The 17,813-nt window shown below is 33.9% G+C and overlaps 1 protein-coding gene across 1 annotated transcript; it reads right to left on the bottom strand.

Moving 5' to 3' along the window:
* Positions 1 to 1,044: 1,044 nt before the first annotated feature.
* On the bottom strand, positions 1,045 to 3,291 carry LOC112688401. Its single transcript, XM_025561566.1, has 2 exons — positions 2,945 to 3,291; positions 1,045 to 1,697 (listed from the first exon to the last, which is right to left on the bottom strand). The coding sequence occupies exons 1-2, from the start codon at positions 3,285 to 3,287 to the stop codon at positions 1,279 to 1,281; spliced, it is 762 nt and encodes a 253-aa protein (XP_025417351.1). The 5' UTR covers positions 3,288 to 3,291; the 3' UTR covers positions 1,045 to 1,278.
* Between the last annotated feature and the right edge of the window lie 14,522 nt (positions 3,292 to 17,813).

The raw sequence follows: 17,813 nt of genomic DNA, 5'->3' as shown, positions 1-17,813 counted from the left end.
TTATAAAAATAATCCATTAGGTAACATCAAAAAAAAAAAAAAAAAAAAATTAAAATTAAACATCTAATGACTCGTTTTTAAAATAAATTAAACCTGAAAACTAATATGAAAATAATAATAATAAAAATGTAGATAATAGTTGAGTCGTTGTGTTACGCCATACCTTGTGACATTCTGTCACATACCATGTAGGATGATCTTTAAAAAGACTGTTGCGCGTACTTTATATGACTAAAGATGATTTTCGAAAGGAAATAATTAAACATTTTGTGAGACCGTTGATAACAGAACACACAAAAAAAAAGATATAAAGTTTAAGTTTATTAAAAAAAAATAATTTAAGTTAACGTGAGGCGAAAAATCGAGCGATCGAAAACCCTCATATAAAATTTAAAGGAATCAAACCAAAAAAAAAAATATAGTTTAACAAAAATAAAATATGATACCTACACTTTTCAAAATAGTGCGATGAACGATTTCGGGTACCTGCCGACCGTTCAACATGGCGTACCTACCGTTTAAGTACGGCTGGTATACGTTCCCGAAGAGTTACTAATCTGTGGACTAGTCGGACACGCCTGCCGAACGATGGGACATCCCGAAATAAAATGTACCACCAATATCAGTAAAAAAAAATTAGAATAATGATAAAACTGGTCTGTTACACATCCATCGCCGTTAAATATCTCAATACGATTAGAAAATGCTATTATATAAAAAAAAAAAAACATCGAAACCGGTGCTTATGCTCAATAATAAATATAAAAAAAACATCTATGTACGCAACTCACCCCTACATACCAATGAATATCAATCATGACTCAACCATGGCATTTTAAAATAACGACTTTTTTTTTCTACCTGCAAATGTTAAGGGCCACATGTGTCTTATTATCTTAAAATTATTGTCAAAGGTTTCTCCGTATCCATCGGGTGAACGTACGTAACCCAATATCGTTGAAAGGATAATTAACTGCATCAGGATAGTTAAATGGGTCAGCTATACGAAAAAGACGTATAACAATATTAAGCACACGCATCACCTATTCTAATTAAAACTGATGTATTTACAATCCCAGAAACGTATTACACCGTAGAAATAAAATCTTGAAAGAATCGATTTTGTACACATGTTTTTATCGAACGCGTTAAGTGAAAAAAAAAATATACTTTTTGTGAAAAAAATATGTGTACACCACCGATTTACTGTTGAACGCGGACGCGTTTTTAGCTACGACCCAGCTTTCGACGACTACATTCCGATTATTGTCGCGCGGACTACTGCGGAACCCGTACGCTGCTGCGGTCCAGTTGATTTTTGTACGCCAACTCGCTGGCCGCGGCCCACACACTGCGCTCGTCGTCCAGATGGCGGCCGGAAATCTTGCGGTACCCCGAAACGTGCTCGTTTCCTGCTCCTGATCCTCCTCCGCCGCCGTTGAAGCTCCACGACGGCTGCGCGATTGTTCCGACGCCAACGCTGCTGCCGCCGAATCCCTGCGTCAGCTTTTTGATCGCCAAGACGGACGCCAGCAGCAACGCGATCTTGGCGATGATCAAGGCTTTTATGGCTATCATCGACACGCCGCCCATCATCATTTTCGTGAACATACCGCCGATAATGGTCATACCCATCGAAGTGGCCGCCATCATCATGCCCATCTTGTGTTTTTTGCCGAATTTATACTTCTTACGACCTGTAATCATTTTCCGAGCACTTTCAATATAACAATATTCCAAACGCTTTGTAAAAAAAAAAATAACTCGGTTCGACTTTCGTGATCCGACTCATGACAAAGTATAATATAATATATTATAATAACAATAATCATTTATCGAACATCGAATGGTGTATTTACAAGATTACAATCAATATAACGTGTGTAATGTCCCAATTGATCACCGAGGATAACTTCTTGTTGATGAAATTGAAGTTATAATAAAAGTTTAAAGCTGTACTGGTGAGGAGAGAGGTATACCACGCACGCGTTTCGAATGATTTTTCCGTTTCAGTCGCTATAGAGATCCCGTAAATAGTTGGGATAATTGTTTTATAAATCCTAAACTGTTAATCGCGTAATCTGGAATAGATTTTTTTGTCGCTGTAACGACCTAATATAAACTTATAGTGTGTGTTTTTTCGAAAAAATCATACTTTCCAACAAACACGTTCGAGTTTAAAATACACAATGTTGATAAAATACCGTTGCACAAACGTACGTAACCGAGTATGTGATCAAGAACCACAAGACAAAATGTGAATGTATTGCGATTCGGATTTTTAGTCCTGCCCGTTATTTGTAACACGTAACATCCGTGTTACCCCGTGTACGATTTTTACGACGAAATCGACGCGCACCAGCTGTACGTTTTATTTTAATTCTTTTTCCGCTACAAAGCCGGTTAAATATTTGTATGGCAACACGCGGTCTTATGTTAGTGATCGTTTCGTCCGAGGGGTTTTCCGTGTTTACATCCGAGTGCCCCTCGTGTACACACCCCGTACCAAGCAAGGGTGGTTCCAGGGAGGGGCCTAGGGGCCTTATTTATAACCGTATTTATAAAAAAAAAGCATATTATAATATGGACTATACGACACGAACAAGTATGTAGATAGAGCCGTAGAGGTATGAAAGGAGTTTCTCCGCAATTCGGAGACTAAAAACCTGGCTTCGTTCGAGGATGGCTGAAGATAGACTATCAGCATTATGTCTAATTAATGTATGTTATAAAGTAGATATTCTAGATCAAGTGGATCATATTATTGATATTTTCGCCAGTTTTAAAAATAGACGACTTTAATTTGTGTTGTAAAAATTGTCGTTTTCTTTTTGTTATAAGATTTTGTAAAACTATAACCCCCCCCCCCCAACCAAGGCTCTGGAGCTGCCCCTGGTACCAAGTCGTGCAACCAGTGCCGACGAGCGTTAACCATTCAACGTACCTTCGAAAACGCCTCGTTCCCCGATGGGCCGATCCATCTCCGCTTCGGGTCCGTAGCGGACGTCCAACGAGTCCGTTACGCCGGTGCTGCTGCTCGAACGGTTGCCGGCTGCTACGACCGCGGTCGCGGTCACGTAGGGGTCGAGCCGGTACGTACGGTTGCCGCGGGACTCGCGGCCCGAGCACTCGGCGGCACCGCCGGACCGGCAACCATCCGCCGGGGTGGCCACGGTGTCCGCCGGTGTGGCCGCGATGTTCGCCGGGGTGGTCGCATGGTTCGCGGGCCGCGTGGTCTGCGCGCGCGCCGAAACCGCTGCGACGATAGCGACGTACAGCACGCGCATGATGCGTAGGTGGTATTGAGCCGGGAACGGTGCGAGTACCTCGTTCTTATAGGTCAGAACTCTGCTCGCCCGCCGCCGACGAACTGCACGCGGCACGAGCACTGTAATGACGCTCTGGTGCCGTTTAGATCGACTACGGACCGGATGACGAGACGACGACGACGTAAAATGCCGTACCGTTCGCGAGCGGGTCCGTAATTGTCGGTGCCGCGTCTCCGGCCTCGCGGAACCAGACACGTGTACGGCACAACGGACCGCGAACAATTATTGTTACTTCCGCGGGCACGTTCAGTCCGGGTGGATGACCGGTCGGCTGGTGTGGGGCAGGATATTACCCCTAGAAAACGTTTGTTCGTTTGTTCCCGGATGGTCTGAGACGAGCACTGGGTAGTAGGTGCGTAGTACGTACGCGCTCGCTATACGTTACGCGATCATCTTTTCATTTTTATAAAAATCGACGTTCACCTACGCGTCAATAGACCCAAACACTGGTGAAATGATTCGTGTGGTTGGTGTTTTTTCGATAAACCCTCTCCGAGTTCTCCGGAAAAGGCTTAAATACGTGCAATCGTATAGTTGTAATAGGTAACGAAAACTACGGATCGTCATTAGTGATCGTTCGTTTTTCCACGTCGTTCCACCATAGATGCCATTAAGATCATCCGTTCATTGTGTTCACGTCCGGGACAACTATTTACACCTAATGAAATCTGGCAAAGCCTTCTCGGGTCAGCTAGAGTATAACATAAACGTTGTATAAGATACGCGACCGTGTGAATATAATTACCGCGTTTAGAGATGGGTTAACGAGAAGACGGATTTTCGGCCAAGTGTTTTTTTTTTTTTTTTTTTTATTATTATAATGCGATACGCGACGTATTATTATAATGACGACCGAAATATGTATATCACAACTTTGCGTTTAAGTCTCCGTTTCCGACCATGTCATTATAAACGTACGATAATACAATACATTAAATAGGGCGTACGCAGTAGAATAAAACGTGTAGATAAATGCAAAAACAAGAAGCATGACGCATAATATCGTACATTATGATATTGCCTATGCCCAAGTCGGACACCGCCGAGTAACCCGGAAAACTGTAAAAATTTAATTATTTCTCCTAGCTGCGACGCTTACGGAACAACCCGATTTTATGTCACTCATTCGTGTATTATTCTATCTGAAATATTTCATATCAAACACTTGTAACATATCAGTTCTTTTACGGGACTTAAGAGCCACGTTTCGTGTACTCGTAAGGTATGTCAACCATTAATTCATTACACCTGAAGCCATATCCACTTCATAACCGGGCATCATGATTGTTGACTTCATCGAAAATTAAGCTCGAATGATCATAATAAAACGTTCCGGTGTGTCGATGTATGGATGACGGTACGGAATGGTTCAAGTCCGAAATCTTGTCGTTGCAGGAGGAAATTTTGATAATAATATGCTGTACTTAGTACGCGTTGAAGTGGCACTGTGTTTTTCAATGGATTATAATATTTTTATAAACATTTAAATTCACTTTTAAGTGAATGTCAAAATAATCACCGTTAGTAATACAGTTGAACATGTGCGGTAACAGCGCCGTCGATGACATCGATATATCAGTCTTATCTGCATTGATGCGGCCGGTACAGAAAATTGTAAGAGGGAACGTGAAAGTATACATTTTTATATGATAAAAATGACATTTCAATAATTTTTGATGTTGCTGTGAGAAGACTTTAAATGTTGGTAACGTTTCACAGTCAAGAGTTAAAATTTTTAAAATTCGTTACAGCTAAATGTTCTTAAATGTCGATACTCGAACACTGGTTGTATCGACACAAACCTGTTACACAACCGAGTATTATAGTATTGACCGTAGTACAAGTATCTTCAGTTTTTGATTCATTGACACGATTGATACATTATACTATGAATAGTTATTAAATATTATATTCTATGTACATAAACGAAACTGTCCTGAGTGACTGATTTATAATCAATCTAGAGCCTATTAGAGCTCTAGATTTGAAATTTTAAGGGTAGATTTATGATAGTATATTATAGAATATAGGTTGATATATATATACAATTTACGCGTAACATTTTTATTCTGCTGATTCATCAACCATGATAAATAATTGAAATATAAAATTTAACCTTGTACAATGAAATTATTTTTAAAAAATTTCATTTTAAGGGTTTGGTGAATAAGCAAAAAATTTACGTCTGAATTATATGGATGTATATGTATATACTTTCTTTTTATATACTATATCGATGAGGTTTATAAGCCGTTAATTTCTAACTGTACGTTATACGTATATCACATTTGAATTGAAAGCTTCAATAAATGTTATGGTGTGCTGTGTAAATATTATTACTATTATTATTGTTCATTATTTATTTATCATTATCTACAAGACATACTAATTTATTAACTTCACTACTAATGAAGCTACTACGTAAACCAATCTTGTCAAGTGAAAAATGTATAAATAAACAGAGTATTATACTCGATCATTGTGCTTGTTTGGAAAGACAAGATTCTGTTTGAAGTTCATATTAGAAAATCGATGCATTTCATTATATAAAATATAATAACGAAACGTAATTGAGTAATATTATCATTATTATATAATACATGATGCAGCAGGAGAAATAAACAAAATATTATCCAGATTAATTTTTTTAACTCACTCAGCCATACAGAATTTCCACCACATTTATTAACATTAAAAATAGGCACTCCTATAATGCTTCTAAGAAATCTTAGCCGGCCGAAATTGTGCAACTGGACATTTCTACGTATAACTGGTCTTCAAAAAAATCTGATAGAACCTGAAATTATGACTGGATCTGCAAAAAGCGAATCAGTTTTTATTCTTCGCATACCAATGATTACCAATCAGATTACCTATTCCAATTTAAAATAATGTAATTTTCTGTCAAAGTATATTTGGCTATGACACTAAACAAATCGCAAGGTAAAATATTGAAAATTGCAGGGATCGATGTAAGAGAAGACCGTTTTTTCACATCAACAGTTTTATGTAGTATGCTCCATAGTCAGTAGATACGCCCGCAAGCTTAGTTATTTTAATTCCACAAAAAAATAATTATATCGAATGTAGCTTATAGATAAGTTTTCGAATAAAACTGTTGTCATAAATCATTATTTTTTATTATATACTTATTGAAGTTTCACGTGTATCGATTTCATATCGTCATCGTACGGAAATCGACACAGCAGCACAGCTCTGCCTTGACGTCCCTATGGTCGTCGACGACTGCCTAAAAAAGACATTGCTTCCTCGGCGAGTTGTACCCGAATGAGTTGAACACTCGCAATAGTTTTTCCGGGCAATACCGGGTGATTCAGCTAGTATAATACTTAACAATATAATATAATATATCTATGGTATACAGGGGCCGAGTGAGTGTGCGTGCGTATGTGTGTGTGTGTGTGTGTAAGTATTAAACTGCAGTTATTTACAATACATATTTATGTAGCGATTACGTGCTGTATATTGTGCGCGGTCGTGTGCGTGATAAACGAATACTGTGCATGTGTATTATTATTTTTCTAAAATATAGAAATTAGGCCTTCTCGCTCGTTCGTTTGAGCGCATGTCAATGCGAATATACAGTTTGACAGCACAAAGCGCTTTGAATTTTCATGTAAAAAGTATCTGTGCGTTTTGTCCATCACCGCGTCGAAGGATTGACTAATCCTATTTATAATTTTTTTTTCTTTAAAGATTTCACGTAAATTATTTCAGTATTTTTACTATTATTATTATTATTATTTTTTTTTTTTTATTAAAATATTTATACTGGACTGTGAATATGTTTTACCTTTCAAGCCAAACGGTAACAAGGTGAAAAACCACGATGAATGCATTCATGTGGCCAAAATTCATATTTATTCGCGTCCGCTGTATTGATTTTCAATTAAAATAATACAATATTTCCAAAACTTTCGTTATAATTACTCATGATTTAAACAATCTCGTAAGTATTTATCGCTTGAATATTCAAAATGAAAAATAAATTGTAATTACCAAACACGTTCATTTGTGATAAAACACCGCTGTTCCATTTCAGTTTGCCAAGTTGTTTTCTTGTTTTCTTATTTCCTATCTCACTATAATAAACTATCGCATCGTGTATGTTTTACAAGAAATCCAATATGGGCTTTCCTTACCGTTTCAAAAACCAACTATTAAAATGTTAGATGAATAGCGAATTATTATGTAAATCGTAAGATAATAATAATTTAGTAAAACGCAAGTGCAAGTACGTCGCATACCTTAGAACAAATTGGTGATTCAATTGATTTCATAATAGATATAAGATTAATGGTGATATATTATATTAGTAACTGTTCCTGGATTCACGGAATAATATACATTTCAGTCATTAAATTTAATTGTCTTGCCGTGAATATTAATCAACGCACTGCACCTAGTAATTTGCATAAAACGCGTCTTACTTTATTTGCTTGGACTATTAGAATGTAAAACATTTGTATATAATAAGAAAAAACCGCTAAGAAATTATTTAATATTATTTTAACATAACATATCATTACGCTGCGCACTATGTATCATATTAACATGGTACAACATTAATTCTTGCGCGTTTTATCATAATATTATTATTGTACAGACATTTAAGGATTTTTTAATATTATTGATAATCGTATAGTAATGTACTTTACTATAGTTGGTGAAAATAATACCTAACAACGACAGTGTGAAAGTGGTAAACAAAAATTAACCATATTAAAAGATTTTTGAGAATCATTTAAGTATTGTAATTATAATTATAATATTTATAATATACTCGAAAATAATAAATAAATTAAATATTAATATGCCAACTCACCCATCAAGAACAATGTATTTGCATTTTTCAAGTACTTATTTATTCTGTTCATAGACTAATACGTATACACTTGTTACGAGTGCATGCATTTTATTTATTGATTTATTTATTGTGAAGAAACAGATGATGTCCAATTAAAAGTATGTAACAACAATATAATAACAAAATATAAAAACTAAAGAAATATAAACATGACAAATAAATGTACAAACATTTTGATGATCAACAGTAATGATAATGATGGTGGTGTAAAGTGGTTGGGAGTGACCAGTTAAATACAGGATATTCGAGAAAGGTTTTCCAGTCCTTTTGAATATATTTGACCGTAGCTCGGGAGCATAAGAGGAACGGATCTTAATATTGCAAACAATTACAGATTGATTCAGATAATCACTATGATTTAATACATGAAATAACCCACGAGTATGGATCTCTCATCTAAGCAGTACGGAGTTCAGCACACCTGCACCGGATGGTCATTGTGGCCGAACTGCCGCGTCTTACATATTCGGCATTAGTCGTGGGATTTACAATAGTGATATATGATGCCCTAGATGAAACATAGCGTCTACTCAGCAATGTACATATTATGTGTATAGACTAATAATCGTGTAACAATCGTTACAGTAGAAATAATAAATTACATTAGAAATGATGGATATTTGTTGGACGACTTCATCGTCTTGTAAATTAGACTGTTATCTAAGAAAGAGGAGGAGGAAAGAAAATTGAATATTCAATAACACTGGAGTGTCTATACAAGAGTGAACACTTTTAGATAAAAACTCAAAGATTATACCATCACCCCATTGTTGGCTTAAGATCTGAAGTTAAAAAACCGTATATACATGTGTGTGTCAATTCATATCGTACGATTTTAATAATATAATAATCACTGCGACGAACGGTGGAGTCCGAACATAATAATATTATTGTTTTCTCGATCACGGTTATCGTCGCTGCGGGGGGAGGATCGTAAAGCACAAGAGTCTGCGCGGCACAGGACGTGCACGTTATACCTATGGTATTGTAATACGCGTTATGATATTGTAATACGCGGTAAATACCTACGTACAACATACTATATAGGTTCTCGTCCAACGGGACATTGTACGTACTTAAGGTACAACACAGGTACGTACACGGGCGATTCGTTAACATTCATTAGACATGCTCCGCAGTGTGGTTCGAATGTATCGCACAAACACGTATTACAATTATGCCGTAGGTAGGACAAAGGAATCGCGCATTTGCATTATTGTACCTATACGATTCGTAAGTAGGTGAGTAAATTATTGTTATTTCGCCTGAAATCGATCTGGCCGCTGCGGCTAATTGTTTGTTATTGCGATGATTCGCGTGCGTTCGTTATCGCGATGTGCTGCAGCAGCACACGAGTGGTGTAAGTGAACTATAACGACGCTAATAAATACATTCGTTTGTTCACGGTTCTCGATTGCTAAACGTGATAAACAGCAATGCGCGCGTCTTTGTAACATTATTATCCTCCGACCAGTTTTTTGTTTGTTGTTTTATTCCGATAAGGAATAATTCGATGACCATGATTAACATCGTTAACGTAAATCTAGTTAACAATCAGTCAATGTTATAATGTTGATTTGTGTACGTAGATAAGATTGCGAGTTTTCGTTGTACTAATAAAATCGACGTCGCATGTAATACAATTGTATTATATATAGTACCATATTCCGTCAACGTATTTAATTTCCTTATTTTTTCAATCAAATTGTTTTAAGAATGATATCATAGTGGAAATAAACATGATTAATAATCGCGTACAGTGTTAGCAGACATGTATTTGTTCATTACCGGATACCTATTTATTTAGAATTTGTAATGCTATTGATATATTCGTATGTTGAAAATTATGTTGCTGCAGGACTAAGCTACAGCGTGGAAAACAAAAGGACACTGGGCGAGGAAGCAGCGGAAACTGAAGAAGGTGGAATAAAGACCAAAGGACAATGGGAGAAAAATAGAGCACAAGTTATAGAAAGTAACAACGGAGACAATAATGCCGGAATTTTTTATATTATTTTTTTGTTTTTGTTTTTTTTTTTTTTTTTTTTTTTTCAAAAAGACGCGGACGAGGTGAAATCCGGTCGCATATTCATCTCAACGAGACTAATTAAAAATAATGATGGAACCCTTGCAAATATGAAACTTTAAAATGTTTTCAGGGACCGATTGGTTTAAAAATAAATACGCCAGCTATTTTGGACAAAGCAAATACATAGTACATTATCACATGACGTAACCGATGTTTACTAGTTGGGTTCCGAAGACCCTTATTTAGTCTAAATAGGAATCAGTGTTTTTTAGGTAGTACACTAGTTGGGTGCCACGATTTTACAAGTATTACTTTAGTTGGGTCCATACAAAAAAAAAATTCGCTTCTCATTTTTACAGACTTTAGACTGTCAGTTACCTATAAATTAGAACACAGGTATGATTTTTTTTTTTTTTAAAGTTTCTTATAAATGTTATATAATTATTATGGAAAATGAGAATACCTACTGATTTATGATAAATAAATTAATTAAATGAATAAAAAATTTAAAACTTTACGCAATAATTGTATTAATTTTACCAATTATTGGTAAAAATTGAAATGATAGAGCTTTTACAAACTCAAATCTGTTAATTTTTTAATATTATCAAGTGTATCAATACTTGTAAGTTACAGGTTTTATTGTCGTAGTGGTCGAACCGAACTATTATGTTATGATTTTTATAATAGGTCTGAACTCGTATGTTATTGTTTTTATAATCGGACCATATAAGTTATTTTTCTTTATTATAAATATTATCTGTGACCCATTTCGGATACACCCATCGTAACAGAGCAGAAAAGGCATTTTGTTCGAACATGAGTAAGTTGAATAAATACCTTGATAAGCACTCGAAAATAGAAAGTCTCCCTCGAGAGACAAAAACGGTGAATAGAAAAGTACTGCGATCATATGTGTGTAAACTAGTCAAAACAATATGTTCATGATATTGAACCTAATGATGAAAAATGATAAAATAGTATTTCACATCTGAACACAGTGTAACCAAATCACCTTATCGATAAACCTCATAGAGTTTGTAAATGTTAAATGGCAAAAAATATAATTATAAAAAAACTAGCTAGGATTCTTGTATCGATATATTCTTATATTTTTATTATAACAATGTTTGAATTATTCGATTCAAATTTTCTATCATTACCAGAGTTCATTGATTCTTCCATATTCACGGCACAAGTATTGGCCTGATAAAAAAAAAAAAAAAACAAACATTTTTCCAATCACCTATGCAAAATGTTTTAATTAGTATTCAATTTAAATGTAAATTATACTGTTCAAGTGAAAACTACTAATTGTTTTAAATATATGATAATCAATGATATATAATTTCATAATTAAATGTAAATGGTGAGAAAATAACAAACATTTATGGTCGACAGTCACTAAAGTCGAATACATAAATGACGCAAAAATAATTATGTGTATTGAGTACAGGGATAAATAAAGAATTCGTACCGAAACTTTTTTGAGGTATTAACAGTTGGTAGTTTTGTTTTCTTATTTTTTTTTATCATGTTTCTTATTACACTCCGGGAGAACTAGTAGGCAGAAAAAGGGATACTCTTATACAGCTTATTAACTTATGACAAAACTTATGTACTTATTTGTTTATTCAATATGATCTATGCGTAGGGTAACTATACGTCCCGTTTAACATAGGATTGTCCCTTTTTTATCAGTCCTGTTTTAATCCCGTCCTCTCCATTTGTAGAAGAAAAAAAACTAAATTGTTGAAACAAATAAAAAACAATTTTATACTACAAACCATAAGCATATCGAAACCAAAGGTTGATAATTGTTGCGAAAACACAATTTAAAAGTTTAACTTGTTCATAATTTTATGGATTTATTTTGAAGCATCATAAATTGTTAAATTCAATAAGTTTATCAGATAACTACGAAAAAGAGTGAAAAGTGTAGAAAAAGGATTATCAAATTCAAAAATAATAAAAATAGTTGATTTTATATTATTTTTCTTATATTTAAAAAAAATGAATCAGTAATAGTGTGCAATATGTACAATGAACTTACTGTTAAATACTTAATTAATAAAAACTGAATTGTTTTATTGTTAGTAAAAATCGGTCCTTTAATTTTAAAAAAAAAAAAATGTTTTATATTTATAGTGATTACAATTATGTTAACAAATCCAATTTTTTTTTTTAATTATCATCCTGGTAAACGGAAAAAGAAATAAATGACTCAAATGACTACATTTTAAATTGATAAGTATCATGAATTTTATTTACGAATATATGACACGACAATTTTGGCTAAATTATCCTCAGTACCCTGTGATCGATTGAAAGCTTGCTATACCGACTTAAGATGTCAGATCGGAATTTTTACGTTTCAAATACCCAGTAGAATTTCGTTATTAAAGGTGTAAGTCAACATGCAGAGTAATTCTTACCATACCGTCAAGAAAAAAACGCACTGACGTCCAATCGTCAATTGTATGATCTTTTATAGCCCAGTATTACAGAAGTTGATTTTAATGATAATTGATAAGTTATAACACTTTAAGTGAAGGTGTGATGTGACACAAGCATTATGTTTTTCTTCCGAACAGCAACATTTTAACGTGCAAATGAATTACATATTCACGTAGTTAAATGAACTGGTGGTATTAATTGGCAAAAATACAAACGTGAACACTGATTCAATAACTGTATACACATATATATAAAGTGTGTGTACTCGATGATAATTTAAGTTTTTTAATACCAATGCACCTAATCCAGAGTCTGACTTACAAATTTTGGAACTAAAGACGTTGATAAAAAGATGTCTCATATAAAATTTTTTGGTTATTAAAATAAAATATAATTATTTTATATTATAAATGTATAAATTGAGTCATAAAAAATAGTCTTTATTACATCGATTTTTTTCAAGAGTCTTTCACAAATTCATCAATTATGTCATCATACGATAATTATTTTTTTATTTCAAGTTCAACCGTTAGTAACGTCAAACTGTCTAGTAGTGCTCTGCATGGTCCGTTATTTTAAGGACCAGACCGGTCTTCAAATTTTACCAGGGGACCGAAGTCGGACCGGACCACACTTAAACGTTAATCAAAGGCCAAAATTGGACCGAACCGACGACTTCATATTAATTTTAGATCGGACCGGACTACTAATTAAATAACATTTAATAAAGTAGACCGTGAACCGGACTTTCGGTTCGATCATATTACATTTTGGACCGTTTATGGACCGATTCGTAAGGTTCAGTTTGTATTAGCTCAGACCGTACCATGATGCGTTTGGTATTACACTGGATCGGATTACTCAACTTTATAAAAAAAATATTTGCCTAAAGTTGTAGGTTTTTTTCGTTTTATTTACATAACAGTATTTAGATTTTAAGTACCATAGTTGGGACCGGACTGAGACCGGACTGGACTGATTTTCATTTTATTTTTTTGAAACCGGACCGGACTGAAATTAATGCGTTTGATCTGAGGACTGGACTGAACTACTCCTAAAAATTATTGAACCGGACCAAACTGACGATTCAATAATTTTTGTATGTTAGGACCGTACTAGACCGGACCACGGTCGGGTCCGGTCCGGACGGGACTGATTAAGACCAGACCATGCAGAGCACTACTGTCTAGCCTTCCTATCTTTGTGTAAATACGATTTCAGTCATAGTTCAAACATGAATTTATCACATATGATATTATGTGTATAGAACATATAATTTTCTTTGGACGTCAAGTCAACATTTTCACTGATTTTACATCCAAATGTTTAACTTTAGGGGTGCTATTACTTTTATTTTCCTCGAATAATCTAAAATCGTGCAACGTTTATTCTTCATATATTGCAAAATCTTCCCGGACACCTTAAATCAAATCAATCAAATATCATGAATGAAAATGAACATATGATACGTTAATTTTAGTTGATTTTAAGACTTTGCTAATGTTATTGATTCTTTGTAAAATTGAGTTTCATAATACGTTCAAAACCTCATTATATATATATATATATTATTTAATTTAATAAATAATTATCTAAAGCTGTAGACTACAGTCTGTGGTTAATGAATGTGTCGATCTCAAAGATAATATTTAATATTACGAATAATGACGATTCTAAAAAAATTTTGAATTTTTTAAATTTTATTGTTCCATAAAAAAATGGTGATCTTTAAAAGATTACAAACAAAAGAAATAAAAATATTATGAGGTTGTTTTAAATTGGTGATCAGGTTACAAGTCATCCAGGTACTCCCCTAAATCAGGTTCTAACATATGTTCTAATATATTATATAAGCTAATAATACTGAAAATTATGAAATAATTTTATAAAATTATATAAAATCCATTTATAAAATATTAAATTCTATCAAACAAAAACATGGGAGAGGTCAAAGATTTGAATATTAATAACAAGTTCTATAATGACTCGATTACGAAAAATGTAAATATATATATTTTTTCTTTTAGACTTATATTGAAGTATACAATATTAATACAAATGCTATATGCAAATAAGAAAAATGTTTTCCCCTACCCAGAATAAAATTGGTTAAGTGGCAGCCATCTAAATGATTCCACGATTTCTAATTACTGTATCCACTGCTATTCCTAAAACAAAATTTAATCATTTTGATGCTGAAATTTTTGGCCTAGTCGAATATTGAAGTGTCTAATTCTCTTCATATCAAAATACGATTTATCTTATTCTTATTTTTAACTTTACTTTCACGTCATTGTCACTTCTTCGGTTTATCATTATATTCGTTACAACAATTGAATGACACTATATGTTTACATGTACATATTATTAGTGTTTCAAAATTCAAAATGAACTGTAACGCATATAATTCCAGTCACACTGAAAAAAGATTAATTTTCCCTGTTGTGACAATATATATTTATATGGTAATATGTTTTACATATCATTATTATTGTATACTTACCGAGAGTTTATAATAACACAGTCTGGTTTAAAAATAATATTAATAATATTAATTGTTGTCCTACGATAATATTATAATATGGTCAACATCTCGCCCCGGGCTTATCGACACAATATTGAATACGGCACTTCGTATTATATCGCGTAGAACAACACTGTTATTCTTTGAATTCGTACGTATTATTACTGCCGTAAAAACTTACGTTATGTAAAACGTTCTCGTATGATAAAGGACGGGTTCGCGATTCACAACGGCATACAATTTGTTATAATGTTTTTAATAAAGTATTTCTGTAATGGAACTTATCGTTTATGCGTGAACCAAATAATCATCACACATACCTAAATGCTACACGTGTTGTTTGTTCGTATTTAATATAATAAAAGCGACATAAATGACTCCGCACTTGAGAAACGATTTTATATGCACATAATAATATATTGAATATATCACACTATGCGTTTATAAACCATGTTTAATTCTTTATATATATATATAGAATCAATAGCTGTCATAAACGGTAGCCATGAGACATGACACGTATAAATGTTTATCTTGAAATTTGCGTTTCTCTTTTGTGGAATACGAAAATATAAATGAAAATAATATCTACGATTATTATTATCGCATAGTCATACGTTAAATTTCGAGTCGAAATATGCATTGTTACAGTGTAAAACACTTTAAACCGTTGCATAATGAAAAAAGTTGTGAAGTGTACGTTTGTTGGAATAGAAATTAATAGAAAACCGCGAGTCATAATAACATAATTCTGTAAACGTGAGCGGGTACACAGATTAATTATTATAATATTGAAATTATACGCGATCGCACGTACTCACAACCGATCAAATTGTACTATTTATTTCCATATCAATTTCACAAATAAAACAGTTATAACTTTTTTTTCCTAAAGGCGTCTTCAAAATCGAAAAAACTGTTTGGAGACGTGTTACATCAATCATAATATTACGCTGTACAATAGTCATGATTGAATTATTTAGTTGGCTATGATATACTAATACTTTTTAAGAATAAAATTATGAACAAATGCAATTGAATTATACTCGTATTATACACGATATTAACAAGACTAAATAGTAAGAAAAAAAAAATATAAAATTAATTTTAAAATGTGAACGTCTAAACGTAATTGGTAGTCCGTACTACGATATTGGCCTACGAATACCATCTAATGCAGTACAGTTACTTTTATGATTAGAATATTTTTCAATTCTCGTGGAATTAAACTCTAACCACCAGGGTTATATTTATACGTAAGTACAATTTTTAAATCCGTTCGGGAGACTTCAACGTCGGTAACCGTTAATAATCAAGTAATTTTTTTAATTCCCAAAATTCTTAGCTTGATACTTAATACTTCGCATTATCAAATTGTATTTATAATGAAATATTTTATAAACGATAAACATCAAAAAAAAAAAAAAATTTTGTCCTCGTTGTCTTTTTACAAATGTTTTGCGATGTTAATGGATATTAACTAAAAGTGAAAGGGAGTTTTATTATTTATAAATTTTTTGAAAATTCCATAAAAATATAATTAAAAAATAATAAATAAATATGAAAAAAAATATCTAAAACACTTAAATTTTCGTCTAGTGCCCCTCTACTTGAAAACCGGAAAAACGATCGAACGAGCGATGTACCACAATCATTGGCATTCTGACGTTAACAATAATCGACGGGACTGTATCACGACGTGACGCGATCGTTCGGCAAAAAATTCTTTATCCCTTGGATGCTGTTGCGTAGCTGGATAGGGTTGGACCCCGGATTAGGCTCTGACTTATATTATCTTCATATAAAAATTCAAAATGTACATGTAATAATTGTTCTGTCAGTAGTGAAATCACGAATAATTAATAAATAGATAATAAACATACAAAATGAAACGAGAATTCTGTTTTTTACTTTAAAAACCTTAATTATCAGATCATAATACTATTTTTATTGATTGTTTGGTTTGAAATATTAGATTTATATTAATTTATTAACATATCTAATCAAATGTATAATATTTCACGCGAATTTTGATTCATACATCATATACCAATATGCATTAATTGATTGAGTAGTTTCAAAGCTGTCCGTCAAAAGACCTGTTGTGCTCTAGGGCCCCCCGGAAGGGAGGGCACTGCTACTGTTCCCCTGTGAAAGCTAGGCCGTTGCGTGGATGGTTGCGCCGTCGACGTCGGCCGAACGAATGCGACTGCGTTCCGTGGAGGATAACCAACGTAGCGATGAACGACGACGTGGTGAAGCCCAGCGAAACGGATTTCCCTTTCGGAAAGGCTAACATCAGGAGCACCGAAACCGATTTGGCGTCGGTGAATACGTCTGCGGTGGCCGTCAGTTCGTTTCTTTTTTTTCTTCCTCCTTTAAACGTTGACCGTAAATCGTTGCGGTCGGTCACCGCATCAACACGGTAATCCCATTGTTACACTATCGTACTGCATGGTAACACTGTGTTGAGTTGTGGTCGCAGTTTAGGTGGTCGTGGACCTAGCGGCTATCGTAAGATTGGGCGGTTACCGAGGGCGCAGCAACGTAGAGGGCGCGTTTGAGTTAAATCGAAATCTGTTTTAT

The sequence above is a fragment of the Sipha flava genome, unplaced genomic scaffold (assembly GCF_003268045.1).
Source record: "Sipha flava isolate LNK unplaced genomic scaffold, YSA_version1 38_pilon_pilon, whole genome shotgun sequence".
Classification (NCBI taxonomy): Eukaryota; Metazoa; Arthropoda; class Insecta; order Hemiptera; family Aphididae; genus Sipha; species Sipha flava.
The sequence above is the reverse complement of the archived record's forward strand: the minus strand, read 5'-3'. Positions and strand labels throughout refer to the sequence as shown.

Excerpts from the sequence above, each read along its gene's own strand:
- LOC112688401 (XM_025561566.1), bottom strand. The coding sequence starts at position 3,287 with ATGCGCGTGCTGTACGTCGCTATCGTCGCAGCGGTTTCGGCGCGCGCG. Across the intron at positions 1,698-2,944 it reads GGAACGAGGCGTTTTCGAAG|GTCGTAAGAAGTATAAATTC; the intron begins GTACGTTGAATG and ends AAATGATTACAG.